General features: G+C 51.7%; 1 protein-coding gene across 1 annotated transcript in view; it reads left to right on the top strand.

Moving 5' to 3' along the window:
- The window catches only part of tubgcp4 (tubulin gamma complex component 4), a 35,054-nt gene that overhangs the window by 654 nt on the left and 16,942 nt on the right, over positions 1-17,458 (top strand). The window contains exons 2-10 of the mRNA XM_072464861.1: positions 1,062-1,190; positions 1,920-2,045; positions 2,409-2,462; positions 3,592-3,648; positions 12,657-12,736; positions 13,177-13,378; positions 16,367-16,532; positions 16,677-16,801; positions 16,891-16,941. Of these exons, the coding sequence (XP_072320962.1) occupies positions 1,062-1,190; positions 1,920-2,045; positions 2,409-2,462; positions 3,592-3,648; positions 12,657-12,736; positions 13,177-13,378; positions 16,367-16,532; positions 16,677-16,801; positions 16,891-16,941 (990 nt within the window). The remainder of the gene's footprint in view (positions 1-1,061; positions 1,191-1,919; positions 2,046-2,408; positions 2,463-3,591; positions 3,649-12,656; positions 12,737-13,176; positions 13,379-16,366; positions 16,533-16,676; positions 16,802-16,890; positions 16,942-17,458) is intronic.

Below are 17,458 nucleotides of genomic sequence, written 5' to 3'. Positions count from 1 at the left end.
GGGTGTGTCAGGAGCCGTGTGTGTCCTCTGTCTCAGGTGTCTCTTGTCTCCTCAGGTGTGTCAGGAGCTGTGTGTGTCCCCTGTCTCAGGTGTCTCTTGTCTCCTCAGGTGTGTCAGGAGCCGTGTGTGTCCTCTGTCTCAGGTGTGTCAGGAGCCGTGTGTGTTCTCTGTCTCGGGTGTGTCAGGAGCCGTGTGTGTCCTCTGTCTCAGGTGTGTCAGGAGCCGTGTGTGTCCTCTGTCTCGGGTGTCTCTTGTCTCCTCAGGTGTGTCAGGAGCCGTGTGTGTCCTCTGTCTCAGGTGTGTCAGGAGCCGTGTGTCCTCTGTCTCAGGTGTCTCTTGTCTCCTCAGGTGTGTCAGGAGCCGTGTGTGTTCTCTGTCTCGGGTGTGTCAGGAGCCGTGTGTGTCCTCTGTCTCAGGTGTGTCAGGAGCCGTGTGTGTCCTCTGTCTCGGGTGTGTCAGGAGCCGTGTGTGTCCTCTGTCTCGGGTGTGTCAGGAGCCGTGTGTGTCCTCTGTCTCAGGTGTGTCAGGAGCCGTCTGTGTCCTCTGTCTCAGGTGTCTCTTGTCTCCTCAGGTGTGTCAGGAGCTGTGTGTGTCCCCTGTCCCAGGTGTCTCTTGTCTTCTCAGGTGTGTCAGGAGCCGTGTGTCCTCTGTCTCAGGTGTCTCTTGTCTCCTCAGGTGTGTCAGGAGCCGTGTGTGTCCTCTGTCTCAGGTGTGTCAGGAGCCGTGTGTCCTCTGTCTCAGGTGTCTCTTGTCTCCTCAGGTGTGTCAGGAGCTGTGTATGTCCTCTGTCTCAGGTGTGTCAGGAGCTGTGTATGTCCTCTGTCTCAGGTGTGTCAGGAGCTGTGTGTGTCCTCTGTCTCAGGTGTCTCTTGTCTCTTGTCTCCTCAGGTGTGTCAGGAGCTGTGTGTGTCCTCTGTCTCAGGTGTCTCTTGTCTCCTCAGGTGTGTCAGGAGCTGTGTGTGTCCTCTGTCTCAGGTGTCTCTTGTCTCTTGTCTCCTCAGGTGTGTCAGGAGCTGTGTGTGTCCTCTGTCTCAGGTGTCTCTTGTCTCTTGTCTCCTCAGGTGTGTCAGGAGCTTCCCTTCCTTCATCCCTCAGAGCTCAGTGTTCTGAGCCGACAGTGTAAACTGGGCTCTGACTACATCCGCTTCACCGAGTTTATCGAGCAGCACACGGGACACGTGCACACACAGGTGAGACACACGGGACACACGGGACACGTGCACACACAGGTGAGACACACTGGACACACGGGACACGTGCACACACAGGTGAGACACACGGGACACACGGGACACGTGCACACACAGGTGAGACACACGGGACACACGGGACACGTGCACACACAGGTGAGACACACGGGACACACGGGACACGTGCACACACAGGTGAGAGACACGGGACACACGGGACACGTGCACACACGGGTGAGACACACACGGGACACGTGCACACACGGGTGAGACACACACGGGACACGTGCACACACGGGTGAGACACACACGGGACACGTGCACACATGGGTGAGACACACACGGGACACGTGCACACACAGGTGAGACACACACGGGACACGTGCACACACGGGTGAGACACACACGGGACACGCACACACGGGTGAGACACACGGGTGAGACACACACGGGACACGTGCACACACGGGTGAGACACACACGGGACACGTGCACACACGGGTGAGACACACACGGGACACGCACACACGGGTGAGACACACGGGTGAGACACACACGGGACACGTGCACACACGGGTGAGACACACGGGTGAGACACACACGGGACACGTGCACACACGGGTGAGACACACGGGTGAGACACACGGGACACGTGCACACACGGGTGAGACACCAGTGAGGACCTGGACTCAGGCTCAGACTTTATGAGTTCTCTTTTGTGTGTTTTAGGACCCAGGCTCAGCGCAGACTCAGTCTGGACTTGGTCTTCATGGGGTCTACCTTAGGGCCTTCTGCACTGGGCTGGACTCGATGCTGCAGCCGTACAGACAGGCTCTGCTCGACCTGGAGCAGGAGGTGAGACACACAAGAGCCAGTGTGTGAAAACAGAGCTGTCCAAAAGAGCGCTGAAGGCATCACTGAGTCGTTACTCACGTTCACATGGATATTGAAATCTCCTACGATCACTTTTCTCCCAGTCTCACACGAGGCTTGATATGAAGTCAAGTCTTACTCGCCTGGTGGATGTCACTTTTCTGATCTGAAAGCTCCAAACGCTGTAGTCGTTCACAAACATTCTCCACTCCTCATCAGAGTGTTTACAGCCTCTAGCGCTGCCTCTGATTGGACACAGTCACTGCTCATTGCAGTTGGGATTAAATGATTCAATGTGATTTATTTTGCAGCTCCAGTAGAAATGATGATCTGTTTGTGTTTCAGTTCCTGGGAGATCCTCATCTCACCATCTCACACGTCAACTACAAACTGGACCAGGTCAGACTTTTAATAAACCTGAGCAAACAGATGAGAGCAGAGAGACATTCAGCAATCTGACTTTAGTGGAACAGGGCTCTGCGTCTGGCAAATGTTCCATCCTGCAAAGCCAAGTGAACTTTGTTCCTAAGTCCGTCAGAGCTTTGATCAAGGCATTCTATTTGTATTTGTCTCATTTTGGCCTGTGCTGTCTCTAAACCTGGAGGACTTTTGAACTCTCGAGCTCTTTGATCTGCTGTACATAATAATAATAATAATAATAATAATAATAATAATAATAATAATAATAATAATAATAATAATAATAATAATAATAATATAGCGGCAATGATCAGCCCTCGCCACGCCGCAAGAGGAGGGGGCGCTAACGCGCCCCAATTGTCCTTTTAGTGCACCTGCTGTTGAATCTGTGACACTGTCACATCTTCTCCCCTTTGTTTTACCATCAAAAAGCTATTTTATTTAGAATTCTTGGCAAAATGTGCGGCTTTGCCGCACAGACACCGTGACTCTTTGAATAAAAATGTGGATAACTTTTGATGGTCCTGAAGATGAGTCCCACCAAATTTCAGGTTAATATGTCTAACGCCCTAACACTTTGTGTTTTTGGCCCTCTATACAGTAATAATGTTCCATTTTTGCATTACATGTTTATATGCACGGAACATGCAAGAGATGGGGAACGTATTCGTGAGCTACTTAGCGCAAACGAGTGCTTTATATGGAGATGACGACCGCTTCTTCCAATGTAAAGTGCTCGTTTAGTGCGCACTTTTGCACGGGCTTCGCCCGTTTACAACGGTATTGTTCCATTTTCCTACTACTAATTAGTATGCACGGGGCGTGCATGAGTGAAGGAGAGAGTTAGTGAGTGTTGGAAGTGGGCGAGCGCTTCGCACTTGATTTCGTGCGCACTACGTGCGCACTTTCGCAGCCGTGCTTCGCACGGCCTTACGGGACTAATAGGCCTCTCGCCAGCTTGTGGCGCTCGGGCCTAATAATAGTCAAATCACTCATTCTGGGAAGAATCAGCCCAAACCCACAAGTACAGGTATCCATGGCAACGGTGAGAGGCAAGGGAAGTGTGCTTTAGGCAGAGTCTGCAAACTCACCTTTGTCTCTGATTCAGTTCCAGCTGCTGTTTCCGTCGGTGATGGTTGTCGTGGAAACGATCAGAGCCCAGAAGGTACAAGCTCCTCCTCCTCCTGTGTGACAGTAAAGTACTTGTACTGCAGGGTTAGAGTACATGCAGTGACAGTACTGCAGGGTTAGAGTACACGTCTCTGTAGGATACACGTCTCTGTAGGATACACGTCTCTGTAGGATACACGTCTCTGTAGGATACAAGTCTCTGTAGGATACAAGTCTCTGTAGGATACAAGTCTCTGTAGGATACACGTCTCTGTAGGATACACGCTTCAGACCGGTGTCTCTCACGTCCCACCTGATGAAGACACTGGGCTGGTCCTGGGCCACCTCCGCTCCACCGTGAGCTCTGTCGTCTGTCATGACGTCATTTGAGCGCCTGGTCCTCCCTCACCTCAAGTCCTTTACCTCCCCACTGCTGGACCTCCTGCTGGACCTCCTGCTGGACCTCCTGCTGGACCCCCTGCTGGACCCCCTGCTGGACCTCCTGCTGGACCCCCTGCTGGACCCCCTGCTGGACCCCCTGCTGGACCCCCTGCTGGACCTCTTGCTGGACCTCCTGCTGGACCTCCTGCTGGACCCCCCTGCTGGACCTCCTGCTGGACCTCCTGCAGGACCTCCTGCTGGACCTCCTGCTGGACCTCCTGGGCTCTCCACTTCACCTGCAGCACCTGGACTCCTCTGGAACCTCCACCAGGATCAACACCACCTCCTGCTCTGCTCCAGGACAAGCTCTCCCAGCTCAACGTGTCTGACTCCATCTGAGGGGGGAGGGAGCGCCGACCTGACTCCACCTGCGGGTGGGGGGGAGCGCCGATTCCCCATGACGACACCACCCTCATCGGGCTCATCTGGGACGGGGATGAGTTTGTCTACAGGAAGTGGAGCGGATGGTGCAGCGGTAATAACCTGGAGTTCAACGCCCAGAAGACACATCCCCCTCACCATCTCAGACCCCCCCCCATCTCCACTGTGGACTCCCTCCTCTGCACCACCATCACCAGGACCTCAAGTGGGAGGAGCCACCATCAGCTCCTCATCAAGAAGGTCCAGCAGAGGATGTACTTCCTGCAGCAGCTGAAGAAAGACAATTTGCATGATCGGCCGCGAACTCCCACCTCTGCAGGACCTGTACGTCTCCAGGACTCGGACGAGCAGGTCGGATCACAGCCTCTGTGAGACTCTTCTCACCCTCGATGGACTATTTGATCCACTCCCCTCAGGCAGGAGGCCACTCTCCTCAGGCAGGAGGCCACTCTCCTCAGGCAGGAGGCCACTCTCCTCAGGCAGGAGGCCACTCTCCTCAGGCAGGAGGCCACTTAGGCAGAGGAAGAAGCTGGACAAACTCCGTCCTGGGCTGTCCTCTGGACTCGGTGCAGGAGGTGGAGGACAGAAGGGTCCTGGCTAAACTTGCATCTATGCTGGACCATGAGCGTCGCCCCCTGCAGGACACTCTGTCCCCTGCAGGACACTCTGTCCGCTCTGGAGAACAGCTTCAGTGACTGATCCACCCTTGCTGTGTGAAGGAGATAAGATAAGATATTCCTTTATTGTCCCACATGGGGAAATTTCATGTTTCACAGTCTGTCCTTCTGCTGCTGTCAGACTCTACAACAAACACTGTCATACCCATTTGCAATATTGTCATACCCATGTACAATACTGTCATACCCATGTGCAATACTGTCATACCCATATGCATACCCATGTGCAACACTGTCATACCCATGTGCAACACTGTCATACCCATGTGCAACACTGTCATACCCATGTGCAACACTGTCATACCCATGTGAAACACTGTCATACCCATGTGCAATACTGTCATACCCATATGCATACCCATGTGCAACACTGTCATACCCATGTGCAACACTGTCATACCCATGTGCAACACTGTCATACCCATGTGCAACACTGTCATACCCATGTGAAACACTGTCATACCCATGTGCAATACTGTCATACCCATATGCATACCCATGTGCAACACTGTCATACCCATGTGCAATACTGTCATACCCATATGCATACCCATGTGCAACACTGTCATACCCATGTGCAACACTGTCATACCCATGTGCAACACTGTCATACCCATGTGCAACACTGTCATACCCATGTGCAACACTGTCATACCCATGTGCAATACTGTCATACCCATGTGCAACACTGTCATACCCATGTGCAATACTGTCATACCCATATGCATACCCATGTGCAACACTGTCATACCCATGTGCAACACTGTCATACCCATGTGCAACACTGTCATACCCATGTGCAACACTGTCATACCCATGTGCAACACTGTCATACCCATGTGCAACACTGTCATACCCATGTGCAACACTGTCATATCCATGTGCAACACTGTCATACCCATGTGCAACACTGTCATACCCATGTGCAACACTGTCATACCCATGTGCAACACTGTCATACCCATGTGCAACACTGTCATACCCATGTGCAACACTGTCATACCCATGTGCAACACTGTCATACCCATGTGAAACACTGTCATACCCATGTGCAATACTGTCATACCCATATGCATACCCATGTGCAACACTGTCATACCCATGTGCAACACTGTCATACCCATGTGCAACACTGTCATACCCATGTGCAACACTGTCATACCCATGTGCAATACTGTCATACCCATATGCATACCCATGTGCAACACTGTCATACCCATGTGCAACACTGTCATACCCATGTGCAACACTGTCATACCCATGTGCAACACTGTCATACCCATGTGCAACACTGTCATACCCATGTGCAACACTGTCATACCCATGTGCAACACTGTCATACCCATGTGCAACACTGTCATACCCATGTGCAACACTGTCATACCCATGTGCAACACTGTCATACCCATGTGCAATACTGTCATACCCATGTGCAACACTGTCATACCCATGTGCAATACTGTCATACCCATATGCATACCCATGTGCAACACTGTCATACCCATGTGCAACACTGTCATACCCATGTGCAACACTGTCATACCCATGTGCAACACTGTCATACCCATGTGCAACACTGTCATACCCATGTGCAGTACTGACATACCCATGTGCAACACTGTCATATCCATGTGCAACACTGTCATACCCATGTGCAACACTGTCATACCCATGTGCAACACTGTCATACCCATGTGCAACACTGTCATACCCATGTGCAACACTGTCATACCCATGTGCAATACTGTCATACCCATATGCATACCCATGTGCAATACTGTCATACCCATATGCATACCCATGTGCAACACTGTCATACCCATGTGCAACACTGTCATACCCATGTGCAACACTGTCATACCCATGTGCAACACCGTCATACCCATGTGCAACACCGTCATACCCATGTGCAACACCGTCATACCCATGTGCAACACCGTCATACCCATGTGCAGCACCGTCATACCCATGTGCAGCACCGTCATACCCATGTGCAGCACCGTCATACCCATGTGCAGCACCGTCATACCCATGTGCAGCACCGTCATACCCCATATGCAGCACCGTCATACCCCATGTGCAGCACCGTCATACCCCATGTGCAACACCGTCATACCCCATGTGCAACACCGTCATACCCCATGTGCAACACCGTCATACCCCATGTGCAACACCGTCATACCCCATGTGCAACACCGTCATACCCCATATGCAACACTGTTATAATGTCAATCATCCCTGGAGCAATATTTTTTTGTTCATATAACGGCTGTAAATAAGAGTGTTATTATTATTTTTATTAAGAGTAATGTTGTTTGTGCTTCCGAAGAGTGCACACGCTTTTTTGCTCGCTCCGCTTGCTATCGCTGCTTTCCTTATTTATTTTGCTTTTTAATCAGTTTTTGTCTTCCAAACATTTTTGCTTTAGACTTTTTCAAGTAAACCAAGGATTTTAAGAACATTTTTCCAGTTTTAACGACATATCTGACGCCAGCGACATGTCCGGGAGAAGAAGGGAGAAAGACTGTGAACGCTGTCGGAAATATCAACAAGAAATGAATGAGCTGAAAACACAGATATTTGTTTTGGAATCTGAAAAAGTTCTTCACGATACCATTCCTGTGTCAACCGACGGTAAGAAGAGCACACTTTTTACAAGAAAAACTGCTACTTTCAACCTAAACCGCAGTGACTCTGTGTCGTTTCCAAAACTGTCTAAAAAACAGAAAGACCAGGCTGTTTCTTGGAACAAACTTGGAGCAAAGCCTAAACGATATAAAGATAACGTGAAGTCACCTAAAATACAGCTCACAAACAGATTTTTACCACTTTCAGAGATGGAATTAAATGAAAAAAGGAAAGCTGACATGGCCAAAATACAGCGAGGAGGATCTGTGCCAGGAGCCAAGATCACGCAGATTGTTTTAGTTGGGGACGGCGCGATAAGTCACGTGACGCATGAAAAGATAAACACACATTCTTTTCCAAGCGCCACTGTTTCTGAGATAACGTCACTCCTTCCAAATATTATGGCTTAGCATGGAGGAGCTAAACAGCTCCTCCATGCTAGCTGAACAGACTGAAGTTTTGAAAAAAGACTTCTTGAAGTTATTCGACGTGCTTGATAAAATGGAAATCAAAACATTCATAAGTGTACCTCTTCCAAACATCGACAGGAGGATAAACAAGTTTAGCCGGCTTTTTCAGCTGAACACATGGCTGTCCAAAGAGTGTTCCCCGAGAGGACTACACTACATTGAGAACTTCTATCTATTCTGGAAACGAGAGGACCTGTTTAAGAGAAATAGCCCCCACCTATGCAGAGGTGGAGTGAGGGTGCTGACAGAGAACCTGCTCCACGCTCTGAGGCATTGGACTGGGCCTGGACAGGGTCCTGAGCAGATAGTTAGAGAAGAGAGGAATGAGAGAAGAATTCCTGCTCCATCAGCCAGAGACCGAGCCAATGTTTCAACATCAAAAGCACCACAACCTCAGCCTCCACCAAAGGATTCATCAGCAGCTGCTCCACCACCACCAGCAAAGGATTCAGCTCCAGCTGCTCCACATTCACCTCCACCGCCTCCAGCAAAGGAACAATCTTCAAAGGCCTTGGACCCATCTGTGACAAGCCCAACAACATCCCTGTCATCGCCCCTGCCTTCACACTAGCCCTGGGTTCCCCCTGCAACATCTACTCCCACTAAAGATTCATCATTCTCCTTCTCATCTCCACTCTCACCCATGGGCCTTCCCAGCCATTTTGAAAGTCTGATCAAATCAGGCATTAAGATGCCTCCACTCACGCCCAATATAGCAAGGGCTATGTCAATACTTATCAACTCTTCCCTGCACAAGCCGACTACACCAACAAAGGCCCCACCACCCATCCCCCCTCGCCTTTCACCAGGTATCTCCCATAGCTAGGATGCACTGGGTCTCAGCGTTGCCGGGACTTATTGTCACATTAAAAATCAAACCAACCCGGGGCCCTATGTAAAAAGAGCCCCCCCTAGTGCTATTTCTGTAGTCACATCATCACACAGATGGAAAAACAAAATGCGAGTCAGGCCCAATCTGAGAAATATGATTCATATTCCCTGTGAAAAGATAAAGCCCAGTCCCACTGAAACTAGTCTGAAACTTGCTGTGCTAAATGTCAGATCCTTATGTAACAAATCACTCTTAATTAATAATTTTATTTCTTCTTATAATCTTGATTTTATGTTTTTAACTGAAACATGGCTTGACAAAAACACAGGAAATGTAGTTCTGATAGAATCTGCTCCACCCAACTTTAAGTTTGAATCTGAAACACGAGAAAACAAAAAAGGGGGTGGAGTCTGTGCCGTCTTTAGAGATGAAATAATTACCCGCAGGTTGTCTTTTGGGGTGTTTTCATCATTTGAGTATGTATCCTTTAAAATGGAGCTAAAACGGTCTCCATCCATTCTCTTCATTGTTTTATACAAGCCTTCCCAGCACTGCCAAAGTTTTATTGATGATTTTACTGAGATGCTTTCAGTCATATGCACAGACTTTGATGGTTTGGTCATTACAGGTGATTTCAATGTGCATGTTGATAATATTTGTGACAGAAACGCTAAAGAGCTTGATGCTGTCCTTGAAACCTTCAGTCTTACTCAGCATGTGAGAGGCCCCACCCACAGCAAAGGACATAATTACAAAGGGGGTAAATATTTCAAATGTTAATGTGATCGATGTTGCTCTGTCTGATCATTTCTGTGTCTTCTTTGACCTGTCTGTTTCTCCCAAACCTCCGGTTGGTCCTGCAGCTGTTCAGAGGAGACACATAAGTGATGGCACAGGTGCACTGTTTATGGAAATGATAAACTTTGAAAATGTCTCATGTTCTAATGTAAATGATTTGTTGAACTCTGTTACATCTAGTGTTTTGAATGTTCTGGACACCATCGCCCTTATAAAGGCAAAAATAGTTAAAAATAAGCAGAAGGCGCCGTGGAGAAATGATGATTGGGTCAGGGCACAGAAAAGGGAGTGCCACAGGGCCGAACGGAAATGGCGCAAGTCAAAGCTCCAGGTTCAAAAAGAGATTTACAAAGAGAAGCTGAACATGTACAACCTAATCTTATGTAGAACTAGGGAAAGATATTTTTCTGAAATAATTGGAAGCTGCTGTAACAACTCGCGTGTCCTGTTTGCCACAGTAAACAGATTAACAAACCCTCCAGCTCAGCTGCCGTTAGAACTCATTTCCACATCAAGTGTAATGAGTTTGCATTATTCTTTAATGACAAAGTTCAGGGCATTAAAAATGCTATAAATCCCACAATGCAAAAAATTACCCTAAAACCACCAAGACACTTGGAGCTAACTCACTTTGCACCAGTAACTGACAAAACTGTCCATGAGATCAACACCAGTCTGAGTTCATCTACATGCTGCCTCGATGTGTGAGCCTCCAGATTTCTAAAGTCTGTGCTGAACAGTTTGTTAGCACCATTCACTCACATAGTTAACATGTCGCTTCAATCTGGAACATTCTCAATGTCTTTGAAAACTGCGGTCATAAAGCCTCTCCTAAAGAAGAGCAGTCTTGATGCCGCAGTACTGAGTCATTACCGGCCCATCTCTAATCTGACATTTTGGGGCAAAGTCCTTGAAAAGGTTGTTTACCAACAGCTCACAGATTTCCTCTTAATAAACAACTCATTTGATGTTTTTCAGTCAGGTTTTAGACCTCATCACAGCTCTGAGACTGCTCTTGTCAAGGTGACAAATGACATCCGCCTGAACACTGACACGGGTTAGATCTGAGTGCTGCTTTTGACACTGTCGATCATGGGATCCTCTTACAGAGACTAGAGGACAGGGTGGGACCCTCTTACAGAGACTAGAGGACTGGGTGGGCATCACTGGCACTGCCCTAAACTGGTTAAGGTCCTATCTGGAAGACAGGAAGTACTTTGTTGAAATTGGTAGCTGTGTCTCAGACCACATGACCCTGACCTGTGGAGTGCCCCAAGGGTCAGTCCTGGGTCCCCTTCTGTTCAACCTCTACATGCTGCCGTTAGGTCAGCTGATACGCAGTGAAAATGTGTCCTATCACAATTATGCAGATGACACTCAGATCTATGTTTCACTATCGGCAGGTGACTATGGACCAGTAGATTCACTCTGTCACTGCATCCAACAGATCAGTTTGTGGATGCAAAACAACTTTCTCCAGCTGAACTCAGACAAGACTGAAATAATCGTTTTTGGCCACAGAAACAAAGAGAAAGTGTTAGCGGTCACCTCCCAGAGTCTCGCTCTAAAACCTACAAACCAAGTTAGAATTCTGGGGGTAATAATGGACTCAGACTTGAACTTTAATAGCCACGTCAAATCAATAACATCAGCAGCTTTTTACCATCTAAAAAACATTGCCAAAATCAAAAATATAGTGTCAAAACCAGATTTAGAGAGACTTATCCATGCGTTTGTCTCCAGTAGATTAGACTGTAACGGCCTGCTCACTGGCCTCTCCAAACGAGCTGTAAAACAGCTGCAGTACATCCAGAACGCTGCTGCTCGGGTCCTGACTAGAACCAGGAAGTACCATCACATTAGTCCTGTTCTCAGGTCTCTGCACTGCCCCCTGTGGCTCTGAGAAGAGACTTTAAAGCAGCTCTGCTTGTGTACAAGTCTCTCCATGGCCTAGCACCAAAGTACATCTTGGATATGTTAGTGCCATATGAACCATCTCAGACTCTGAGGACCTCAGGGACCGGCCTCCTGCTGGTGCCAGAGTCAGGACTAAACATGGACCGGCCTCCTGCTGATGCCAGAGTCAGGACTAAACATGGACCGGCCTCCTGCTGGTGCCAGAGTCAGGACTAAACATGGACCGGCCTCCTGCTGGTGCCAGAGTCAGGACTAAACATGGACCGGCCTCCTGCTGGTGCCAGAGTCAGGACTAAACATGGACCGGCCTCCTGCTGGTGCCAGAGTCAGGACAAAACATGGGGAATCTGTGTTTCAGTTTTATGCAGCTAAAATCTGGAACATTCTTCCTGAAGATGTGAGACAGGTTCTACTCTGACAATGTTCAAATCTAAGCTAAAAACAGTTTTGTTTAGCTGGTCATGTGACTGAAAGGATTTTTATCTTTGCACTCTTCTCTTTTGTTTGTGATTTTATTAGTTTAGAAAATCAGTTGGATTGATAATTTTTAATTTAGTTAATTTTATTGTATTTCTGTTTCTGTAATTTCTTTGTGATTTGAATGCATTTTTCCTGCTGTGAAGCACTTTGAATTGCCTCGTGTATGAAATGTGCTCTACAAATAAACTTGCCTTGCCTAAGAGTAAACAAGTTTTTTCTACGGTGTTTTTATAAGTCTGTTTATCATTTACTTCAGTACCTATCTGTGTTGCAACATTGGAATTTCCCAATGTTGGGACAAATAAAGGTGATCTTTATCTTATTAAGAAGTCACGATATATCACAATCTGTACTGTGCTGTACGGTGCTGTACTGTGTTCAGACCGTGTTCGGTACTGAACACGGTGCTGAACACGGTACTGAACACTGTCTTTTTCAGATTCACGGCTGTCAGATCCTGGAGACGGTTCACAAACACAGCTGTGGAGGACTTCCAACTGTCCGCACAGCACTGGAGAAGTACGACAACCACACACACATTACACACACACTTTACACACTTCACGCACGCTCAGTTGGTGTAAATGTGTAGTTTGTGCAGCTGTGATCACACATTGTGTTCAGCTGCTGCGCTCTGATTGGTTCTGACCTCTGACCTGACTCTGACCTGTCTCTGACCTGTCTCTGACCTCTGACCTGACTCTGACCCGTCTCTGACCTCTGACCTGTCTCTGACCTCTGACCTGTCTCTGACCTATGACCTGTCTCTGACCTCTGACCTGACTCTGACCCGTCTCTGACCTCTGACCTGTCTCTGACCTCTGACCTGACTCTGACCCGTCTCTGACCTCTGACCTGTCTCTGACCTCTGACCTGTCTCTGACCTGACCTCTGACCTGTCTCTGACCTCTGACCTGACTCTGACCCGTCTCTGACCTCTGACCTGTCTCTGTCCTCAGGATCCTGTGTGTGTGTCATGGCGTCCTGTACAAACAGTTGGCTGCTTGGATGCTTCACGGTTTGTTACTGGATCAACATGAGGAGTTTTTCATTCGTCAGGGCCCCAGCGCCGCCGGCAGCTCCACCAATCAGGACGAAGAAGAGGACGACCTGGGCCTGGGCGGACTCAGCGGCAAACAGCTGAGGGAGCTGCAGGACCTGGTGAGACCGGTGTGAGAGACCCCGGTGTGAGAGACCCCGGTGTGAGAGACCCCGGTGTGAGAGACACCGGTGTGAGAGACACCGGTGTGAGAGACCCCGGTGTGAGAGACCCCGGTGTGAGAGACCCCGGTGTGAGAGACCCCGGTGTGAGAGACACCGGTGTGAGAGACACCGGTGTGAGAGACCCCGGTGTGAGAGACCCCGGTGTGAGAGTGAGAGACCCCGGTGTGAGAGACCCCGGTGTGAGAGACCCCGGTGTGAGAGACCCCGGTGTGAGAGACCCCGGTGTGAGAGACCCCGGTGTGAGTGTGAGAGACCCCGGTGTGAGTGTGAGAGACCCCGGTGTGAGTGTGAGAGACCCCGGAGTGAGAGACCCCGGTGTGAGTGTGAGAGACCCCGGTGTGAGTGTGAGAGACCCCGGTGTGAGTGTGAGAGACCCCGGTGTGAAAGACCCCGGTGTGAGTGTGAGAGACCCCGGAGTGAGAGACCCCGGAGTGAGAGACCCCGGAGTGAGAGACCCCGGAGTGAGAGACCCCGGAGTGAGAGACCCCGGAGTGAGAGACCCCGGAGTGAGTGTGAGAGACCCCGGTGTGAGTGTGAGAGACCCCGGTGTGAGTGTGAGAGACCCCGGTGTGAGTGTGAGAGACCCCGGTGTGAGAGACCCCGGAGTGAGAGACCCCGGTGTGAGAGACCCCGGTGTGAGAGACCCCGGTGTGAGAGACCCCGGTGTGAGAGACCCCGGTGTGAGTGTGAGAGACCCCGGAGTGAGAGACCCCGGAGTGAGAGACCCCGGAGTGAGAGACCCCGGTGTGAGTGTGAGAGATCCCGGTGTGAGGGAGTGAGAGATCCCGGTGTGAGTGTGAGAGACCCCGGTGTGAGAGACCCCGGTGTGAGAGACCCCGGTGTGAGTGTGAGAGACCCCGGAGTGAGAGACCCCGGAGTGAGAGACCCCGGAGTGAGAGACCCCGGTGTGAGTGTGAGAGACCCCGGAGTGAGAGACCCCGGAGTGAGAGACCCCGGAGTGAGAGACCCCGGTGTGAGAGACCCCGGAGTGAGAGACCCCGGAGTGAGAGACCCCGGAGCGAGAGACCCCGGAGCGAGAGACCCCGGAGCGAGAGACCCCGGAGCGAGAGACCCCGGAGCGAGAGACCCCGGTGTGAGTGTGAGAGACCCCGGTGTGAGTGTGAGAGACCCCGGTGTGAGTGTGAGAGACCCCGGAGTGAGAGACCCCGGAGTGAGTGTGAGAGACCCCGGTGTGAGTGTGAGAGACCCCGGTGTGAAAGACCCCGGTGTGAGTGTGAGAGACCCCGGTGTGAGAGACCCCGGAGTGAGAGACCCCGGAGTGAGAGACCCCGGAGTGAGAGACCCCGGAGTGAGAGACCCCGGAGTGAGAGACCCCGGTGTGAGTGTGAGAGACCCCGGTGTGAGTGTGAGAGACCCCGGTGTGAGAGACCCCGGTGTGAGTGTGAGAGACCCCGGAGTGAGAGACCCCGGAGTGAGAGACCCCGGTGTGAGAGACCCCGGTGTGAGAGACCCCGGTGTGAGAGACCCCGGTGTGAGAGACCCCGGAGTGAGAGACCCCGGTGTGAGTGTGAGAGACCCCGGAGTGAGAGACCCCGGAGTGAGAGACCCCGGAGTGAGAGACCCCGGAGTGAGAGACCCCGGTGTGAGTGTGAGAGATCCCGGTGTGAGGGAGTGAGAGATCCCGGTGTGAGTGTGAGAGACCCCGGTGTGAGAGACCCCGGTGTGAGAGACCCCGGTGTGAGAGACCCCGGTGTGAGAGACCCCGGTGTGAGTGTGAGAGACCCCGGAGTGAGAGACCCCGGAGTGAGAGACCCCGGTGTGAGTGTGAGAGACCCCGGAGTGAGAGACCCCGGAGTGAGAGACCCCGGAGTGAGAGACCCCGGAGTGAGAGACCCCGGAGTGAGAGACCCCGGTGTGAGAGACCCCGGTGTGAGAGACCCCGGAGTGAGAGACCCCGGAGTGAGAGACCCCGGAGTGAGAGACCCCGGAGTGAGAGACCCCGGAGTGAGAGACCCCGGAGTGAGAGACCCCGGAGCGAGAGACCCCGGAGCGAGAGACCCCGGAGCGAGAGACCCCGGAGCGAGAGACCCCGGAGCGAGAGACCCCGGAGCGAGAGACCCCGGTGTGAGTGTGAGAGACCCCGGTGTGAGTGTGAGAGACCCCGGTGTGAGAGACCCCGGTGTGAGTGTGAGAGACCCCGGAGTGAGAGACCCCGGTGTGAGAGACCCCGGTGTGAGAGACCCCGGTGTGAGAGACCCCGGTGTGAGAGACCCCGGAGTGAGAGACCCCGGTGTGAGTGTGAGAGACCCCGGAGTGAGAGACCCCGGAGTGAGAGACCCCGGAGTGAGAGACCCCGGAGTGAGAGACCCCGGTGTGAGTGTGAGAGATCCCGGTGTGAGGGAGTGAGAGATCCCGGTGTGAGTGTGAGAGACCCCGGTGTGAGAGACCCCGGTGTGAGAGACCCCGGTGTGAGAGACCCCGGTGTGAGTGTGAGAGACCCCGGAGTGAGAGACCCCGGAGTGAGAGACCCCGGTGTGAGTGTGAGAGACCCCGGAGTGAGAGACCCCGGAGTGAGAGACCCCGGAGTGAGAGACCCCGGTGTGAGAGACCCCGGTGTGAGAGACCCCGGAGTGAGAGACCCCGGAGTGAGAGACCCCGGAGTGAGAGACCCCGGAGCGAGAGACCCCGGAGCGAGAGACCCCGGAGCGAGAGACCCCGGAGCGAGAGACCCCGGAGCGAGAGACCCCGGAGTGAGAGACCCCGGTGTGAGTGTGAGAGACCCCGGTGTGAGTGTGAGAGACCCCGGTGTGAGAGACCCCGGTGTGAGTGTGAGAGACCCCGGTGTGAGAGACCCCGGTGTGAGTGTGAGAGACCCCGGTGTGAGAGACCCCGGTGTGAGTGTGAGAGACCCCGGAGTGAGAGAACCGAGAGGCTGTTTCTGACCCGGTCCTGGTTCTGTTTCAGAGGCTAGTGGAGGAGGAGAACATGCTGGCTCCGTCGCTGCAGCAGTTCTCACTTCGCACTGAGATGTTGCCTTCATACGTTCCCGTGCGAGTCGCAGAGAAGATCCTTTTTGTGGGAGAATCGGTCCAAATGTTCGAGAACCACAACCACAGCCCGTCCAGAGCCGGTCAGTACAACCACAGCCCGTCCAGAGCCCGTCCAGAGCCCGTCCAGAGCCCGTCCAGAGCCCGTCCAGAGCCCGTCCAGAGCATCCTGACCGGCTCTGGGCTCTGCTCTCCTGCTGCCCTTGGACTGTTCCTTGTCGTTGCAGGTTCCATTCTCAAACACAGAGAGGATGTCTTCGCTTCAGAGCTTCACCGACTCAAGCAGCAGCCGCTCTTCAGTCTAGTGGACTTTGAGAACCTCATCGACCACATCAGGAGCACTGTGGCTGAGGTACCCTCCCCAGACGCTTCCTCCACCCCCCTCTCCCCAGACGCTTCCCTGATATCTCTGATCTTCTGTTTTTCTGTTTCTTGCTGCAGCATCTCTGGACTCTGATGGTGGAAGAGGCCGACCTGATCGAGCAGCTCAAGGTTTAGCTCTTCTACAAAATACTGCTTTAGACCTGGTTCAGTCCTGGTTCAGTCCTGGTTTAGACCTGGTTCAGTCCTGGTTTAGTCCTGGTTCAGACCTGCTTTAGACCTGGTTCAGTCCTGGTTTAGTCCTGGTTCAGACCTGCTTTAGACCTGGTTCAGTCCTGGTTCAGTCCTGGTTTAGACCTGGTTCAGTCCTGGTTTAGTCCTGGTTCAGACCTGCTTTAGACCTGGTTCAGTCCTGGTTTAGTCCTGGTTTAGACCTGGTTCAGTCCTGGTTTAGTCCTGGTTCAGACCTGCTTTAGACCTGGTTCAGTCCTGGTTCAGTCCTGGTTTAGACCTGGTTCAGTCCTGGTTTAGTCCTGGTTCAGACCTGCTTTAGACCTGGTTCAGTCCTGGTTTAGTCCTGGTTTAGACCTGGTTTAGACCTGGTTTAGTCCTGGTTTAGTCCTGGTTTAGTCCCGGTTCAGACCCGGTTTAGTCCCTGTTTAGGCCTGGTTTAGTCCCGGTTCAGACC

Source organism: Eucyclogobius newberryi, unplaced genomic scaffold, assembly GCF_026437365.1.
Source record: "Eucyclogobius newberryi isolate DKJ021-1_F unplaced genomic scaffold, fEucNew1.0.hap1 SCAF_5, whole genome shotgun sequence".
Taxonomy (NCBI): Eukaryota; Metazoa; Chordata; class Actinopteri; order Gobiiformes; family Gobiidae; genus Eucyclogobius; species Eucyclogobius newberryi.
Note: the sequence above shows the minus strand (reverse complement) of the source record. Positions and strands in the feature narration are given on the sequence as shown.